Here is a 6,501-nt window from a genome sequence, read left to right as displayed (position 1 = left end):
ATTTCGGAGTCGATAAGATTCCTATCATATTTTTGTACCGTTTTACTGTGATCGAGTAGTAACAACTTTACCATTGAATTCAGACGAATTAGTGGCAAACGGTGTATGATAGATGTTCGAATGGGGAAATGAGGAAAGATTGCAAGGCTGAGAGATGATCACTTTCGATCGAATTAAATTTTGGTTAAACTTTGGTTACCCTATACATAAATATAAAACTCAACCTCAAGATAATACTTTAATTTATTATAGTATATGACAGGAAGCAAGCAAAAAAATAACAGTTATTTAGGAAATAGCTTATTGAACCAGCAAGGACTCAGATCGTTATCAAAACACGTTGCATAGGTGATCAGATGAGGTATTGTGGATTGTTCGTAGACGCCAGTGAAGAGATGCTGCCATGGTCCGTAAGCAAATACCCCCACATCGTCACCTCCGTGGGTTTCAGATTCTAAAGGATTTAGTCCTGGGGAAAGAAAACCAGGGTCTTCTGCAAAAAAAACAATTTATCCATAGAAATTATAAAAACTGGCTACAAAGTATTCTTACTAAGAATATAATACCAGCGGAATGAATGGTTTTTACAACATTTTGAATGTGTACAAATATTTGTTCACAAATTGGATCTTTTTCCGCTTAGCGGTTTATAAAGTTTTTTTATTTAACATTTTTAATTAATTTTCTAGACATTTGTACTTTTATAATCTTAAAATTAATAATGATTAAAGAAAACACTTGTTTTTTACCACTTGAGTTTTATTATAGACTACATGTTTCGGAAGTTAAACTTCCGTCATTCAGGTCAGTATAATAATAGTTATTATACAGATCTGAATGATGGAAGTTTAACTTTTGCAACATGTGGTCTATAATAAAACTCAAGTGGTAAAAAACAAGTGTTTTCTTTAATCATTGTAACATGTCTTACCACAAAGTTAGTGCCGAAACAATAAATAAAATAAAATTAATAACGCAGTTCTCTCCAATAAAGAGACTAAGCTCTTGTGCTTTTAGAGGGAATAACACTTATTATTTATTGTTTATGTTTTTTGGTAATTTAATTATTTTTTATAAAAAATTTTTTTTTTTTTCTCTTCGATTTAACACGTATATAAATCATACATATTTTTTTTTTAAACATTTTAATGTCTTTATTTTTTTTATATCTAGAGGAAGGTTTTTAATGTACTTGGTTCCCAAATATTTAAAGTTCTGTTGGAATAAAAGCAAAAATACGCTTTTTTTAATTTAAATCGTAATGTTACTCCACAAACTTATTTATTTTTTACAAAAATGCTAATAATATTAGTATATAACCACTCACCGAAAATCGATGAGTGGTTATATACTAATATTATTAACATTTTTGTAAAAAAATAAATAAGTAAAAATGACTAACCACAAAGTAAATGCTTTAAATATGAATGATATTGAGAATACTACTCCACAAAGTTTATACTAATCGTATTTATATAATATATTGATATTTCCAGCTCAGTTCTGGATCATAGGATAACTTACAACCTAGATTGTTAAGAGTTTGAAAAAATCTCACCTGTATTTTCTTGCGCCACATTAACTCGACTGCCATTAACTTCTTTTCTATACCCAGGTCCATTAGCATAGTTCAGGGTCATGTACTGCAGTCCATCAGTTGCTAGTTGTGTATCGACAAATCCAGTAATAGGGTTACCTCTGGTCGGGTATCCGCCTACAGACATTGTATGCGCGTGGTCTGACGTCACTACGATCAAGGTATCCTCGAGATCTACCATGGATACAGCTTTTGCGATCCCTTTGGAGAACTCTACAGTTTCATCGAGGGCAAACTTTGCCCTGGATTCATGATGAGCATGATCTATTCTACCCCCTGCAAGCAAGACAGGTTAAATGGTAATATGGTGAAGACCATATGGAAGTATGAGAAAATTCAGAGTCGACGGGATGGCTTCAATTAATGTAAAAGGTGATATTCTGGGATTTAACATACAATTTGTACCTGATTTAAAAATCATTCCTTATCCGTTTCAATAATTGTCCCATTTTTATAGCTCAACTCCAACAAATAAGATTAAAATACATTTTTTACCAACCTTCAGCAAATAGGAAATATCCTTTAGGATCTTTTGAAAGAACTTTTATAGCAGCTTCCACCATCTCTTCAAAAGATGGTTCCTTGTCGTCATTAACTTCCAGATGATATTTGCAATGACTTGGTTCAAACAAACCCATTAAGTATTCAGTGCTCTTATTTACGTTTAGAAGTTGGGATCTATTCCAAATATACTCGAACGGCTTATTTTGTTTACACTTGTCAGTTTTCCACTCTTTGACTAGGTTCCTTCTATCTTGGCGCCTTCCACTAAATCCCTCTTCATCCAAAGTCGTCGATGGCAACAGTTCTCTTCTACCTCCTCCAAGAATGACCTGAATGAATTAACAACCAAGAATTGCAATGGCAAATAATCTCACAAATCTTTTTTACGATTAGTGAAATCATACATTTTAAATTGTTGAAACTACCATCACTAGATAAACATTTTTCTATCCATCGGAAAATAGATCACCATTAACGTTGAGACGTTTGGCTCTACCAGGTATTTTTGTTAGTATCATAAGTGCATACATTTCAACATTAACCATATCCGCTTCATATGCGGAGCATATAGAATCCTTAAAGGCTCTTCTGTCCACTGCCAACTCCCTTACGTCTTTCTTTGTCAAGTCCACGTCAAATAAAAACTGCCGACGGATTGTCAACAGTGGACGTCTTGACCTGATGCTTTGTAAAAGAGGCAAGCTTGATGGCGGCTCTCGGAAGGCATTGAAGGAACTACATTGTTTTTTCTTGACAACAGTTGAGACTTTGAGTTGCTGCATCCCTTGCCGTATTTCTATATTCCACGAAGTCAGACCAATGCGCGTCTAAAATTATTCGAAAGCACCTATTATCGTTGCTGAGTTACGGCTACTCTAGGCCCTTGCAAGGTATCATATCTTACACCCGTATAAGAGAAAAGAAGCATAGGAGAATAATGTTAAGTAAGAACATCTTTTAAGAGTTTGTCTGCTGATCATACCTCGCCCCATCAGTTATGCGCTGTTGAGGTAGTATTTTACGAAAACGGCGCTATACAAATCATCCAACATTACGACTTTTATTATCTTCAAATGAGTTTACCTTGAGTTTTTGCCCAGGATCTCCATGGATGAGCTGGTGAGCTATATCTCTGCAAAGGGTTGGATCGTGGCCCGCAGCCCTTACGTCAGCATCACTCTCCCAGTTACGATCGGCAGTATGGGCATATGTTCCCGCTGGGGAAGCGTGGGTGACTCTGGTCGTAGTCAATATTCCTATTTACCAAATTGTGATATGATTTTTCTATGGGGGTTTCATATTTGTGATGATATTTATTTCCCAAAAGGGATCCATGCCTAATACAAAACTGGATAAAGTAAATTTAGTGCGCCTCTTAATTTTTTTGTTTAAAAATGCTGGATTTCATCCACTAACAAGTTAATTTTAGAAGAAGAGGATGAATGGCTGAGATAAGCATTTTCGATAAAATTATGAAAGGTGTGCTGAGATGATTTGGATTAAACAAATTTATGAGGTAAATGTAAGTGGAAATATAAACAGAGGAAACTTGGCATGATCAACTGTTTTAAATAATTGAAAGTGGTTAGGTCAGATCCATGATACATGAAAGAGGCGAAGATGGTTTGCAAAGAAAGATTTCTATTCTCTCTGCCTACTTGCCTCTGCCTGAAGCGGCGTGATGGTTAGTCAGTTTACAAGTTGATTTTTATAAATGTCGCAGCAAAGTTCTTTTTTAAATCTGCGAAAAGAACAAAAATTTGGACACACTAAAATATTTAATAGAATGCTTCTTGCTGTATCGTCTACGTGTGAACAGGATAAGGAGGTATGAGTGTAATTTCTCCTTTTTTACTCTGAATTTAATTTTAATTCTTAAAAATTCACCAGCACTCCGTCCGCTGTCGATGAAGAGCTTTGCCAATGAGTGGACGTAAGTTGAGTTGTCCTGCATCTTGTTGCAATCGAATCTTGGGACTTTCGCTGTTACTCCGATTGTCCCAGAATTAGCCTTAACGCCGCCAAGATACGCAGTTGCACTACAAGCCGAATCTGCAACTTGGTGGTTCACGCAGTACGTCTGAAAAAATAGTCAAATCTACAAAAATATTCAAATTTTTCAAAAGATATATTTGTAAATAAAAACCTTCATTAAAGTTTAATTAAAAAAAAATACAATTACAGACAAAAAGTGCTAAGGGTTCTAAAAATAATCGTTAATTCAAAGTATAACAACGAAAACAAAAAATATACATTTTTGACATCTCAACATATGCACATGAAGAAGAATATGGAAGTTTCCGCATCTTTACAGGACGACCTGCCATAGGTTAGTTAAGTGATCACTTTACTAGTGTACAAACCCTTTACCCGTGATTGACACCAATCTACTTAAATTTTTAGAACTCCTATATATGTCATTAATTTCATGACACCGCAAATGTCAGTTCACTGGACCCATATATAAGCCTATGATAGACGTAAGCCATATATTAATATGGCTTCCATATCTTTCTTTGTAAATATTAAGATGTCAAAAATATATAAAATGACTCCTAAGCCAAGGTAATCCACGTTTGTAACTAAGTATTTGGACACTCAAAATGTTAAAAAAAATAAAAAAAACATTAAATAATTTAACTCACTCAATATTATTAGTATTTAAAACTTTCACTTTTTCGTTAGTCCTTTTTATTTGATTTTTTTACAAAAATGTTAATATAAGTATAAAACCACTCACCGAAATTTTAATGTCTACTAAATTCTAAACGTGCCCGTATCTTTGTCAGGACAATCACTACAACAGCAAGCAAACAACGTGTGAATAGTGCCATAGTGGTGACGTGCAGTATTGTTTGCATGCTGGTGTAGTGATTGTCCTGACGAAGAGTCGGGTGCATCTCGAAACCGGTGGACATAAAAATATCGGTGAGTTGTTTTAAACTAATATTACGAACATTTTTGTGAAAAAATATAAAAGTAAAAATTTAACTCACCTTTGACAGGCCCGTAACTGGGAACTTTTCAAAACTAAGTTCGGTCTCTTCTCCCGTCAAACCCTCCATCTGGCCCTGGTAGGTTCTGGCAGCAGCCAGTGTCGGAATGGACATCCCGTCTCCCAGAAACATAATGACGTTCTTGGCTCTGTTGGTGTTCGTCTTCTGCTTGACGACCATCCTCACCCTATCTCTACCCAGCTTCTGCCAGTACTCTGCAGTGTCTTCGTCCGGGTTGTGCCTGAACCGCTTGGAGTTTGCTGGACCATCCCTGATGCTGGGATGCATCCAGGTATCATCACTATCTGCAATACCAATTCAACGCAATCGTATTATTCTAACTAACCAGCTAACCATAACGCAGCGGGGATAGGCAGAGAGAAAAGAGCGTTACACCAATCTGAATTTGCAAATAATCCTTCGCCTCTTTCAAATTCGTGCATCTCCTTATACATAGCCGCCGATAATTCAAACTCCCAACCTGGCCGCTTTTAAGTATTTAAAATATTTAAAATATTGTTGGCTGGTTTACACATGAAACCTTCACCATTCTACCCATGTATTGTCGTACGTGTATAAAGTGTTCACTCAAACCAGTCCTTGGCCTTGTAAATAACTGAAGTTTCATATTCTTCAACATCTTTTTAATATGTCTATAAAAAACAATTGAGATGGAGGAAATAGGGAAGAATCATATGATGGACATTTAATACATTTATTCATATATATATATATATATATATATATATATATATATATATATATATATATATATATATATATATATATATATATATATATATATATATATATATATATATATATATATATAATATATATATATATATATATATATATATATATATATATATATATATATATATATATATATATATATATATATATATATATATATATATATATATATATATATATATATATATATTTATCTAATACTCACAGTCGTGTGGAAATGCGATAACACTCGTAAAAAACGGTACGAGAATAAACGGGAGGACGCTCTCCATGACGCTATCGATGTGGCCACCTTAAATTGGTAAACTTCCTTTTATGCCGACACGGGGGCCAAGTCGATATCAGGATTTGAACGGTTTACCGTTACCTCCGTATAACTTGTACACAGTGCTAAAATAACAGTAGGTGGTCAGATTACAGCTCTAACCCTAAACGACGAAAAATATTCAACAATTTTTTTGCATATTAACCACCCTAAAAAATCACCAATTTTGTCGTCACAAAATATTGTCGGGTGTGAAACCTAGCAAAAATTTATAAGTGTATCCGGTACGCATTAAATATTTTTGGAACATATGTATTTTGTCGTGCGCGTAGGTCATACGGGCTGGCGTGGAATGGTGAAGATAAACCGAGCGTATCACGTAC

At 34.5% G+C, this 6,501-nt stretch overlaps 1 protein-coding gene across 1 annotated transcript; it reads right to left on the bottom strand.

Moving 5' to 3' along the window:
* Positions 1 to 225: 225 nt before the first annotated feature.
* Positions 226 to 6,134, bottom strand: LOC148298205 (membrane-bound alkaline phosphatase-like). Its single transcript, XM_088277048.1, has 7 exons — positions 6,059 to 6,134; positions 5,098 to 5,402; positions 3,989 to 4,181; positions 3,185 to 3,357; positions 2,097 to 2,430; positions 1,559 to 1,873; positions 226 to 493 (listed from the first exon to the last, which is right to left on the bottom strand). Exons 1-7 carry the CDS (start codon positions 6,123 to 6,125, stop codon positions 285 to 287), a joined length of 1,596 nt encoding a protein of 531 aa, XP_088133174.1. The 5' UTR covers positions 6,126 to 6,134; the 3' UTR covers positions 226 to 284.
* Positions 6,135 to 6,501: the final 367 nt, after the last annotated feature.

Source organism: Brachycentrus maculatus, unplaced genomic scaffold (assembly GCF_059751285.1).
Source record: "Brachycentrus maculatus isolate JH-2025_06_01 unplaced genomic scaffold, ASM5975128v1 h1tg002374l, whole genome shotgun sequence".
Lineage (NCBI taxonomy): Eukaryota > Metazoa > Arthropoda > Insecta > Trichoptera > Brachycentridae > Brachycentrus > Brachycentrus maculatus.
Note: the sequence above shows the minus strand (reverse complement) of the source record. Positions and strands in the feature narration are given on the sequence as shown.

Coding starts and splice junctions, on each gene's coding strand:
- LOC148298205 (XM_088277048.1), bottom strand. CDS start 6,125: ATGGAGAGCGTCCTCCCGTTTATTCTCGTACCGTTTTTTACGAGTGTT. Junction 3,358..3,988: donor CGACAGCGGACGGAGTGCTG/GTGAATTTTTAA, acceptor TTTGGTAAATAG/GAATATTGACTACGACCAGA. Junction 1,874..2,096: donor ATATTTCCTATTTGCTGAAG/GTTGGTAAAAAA, acceptor TCTTGCTTGCAG/GGGGTAGAATAGATCATGCT.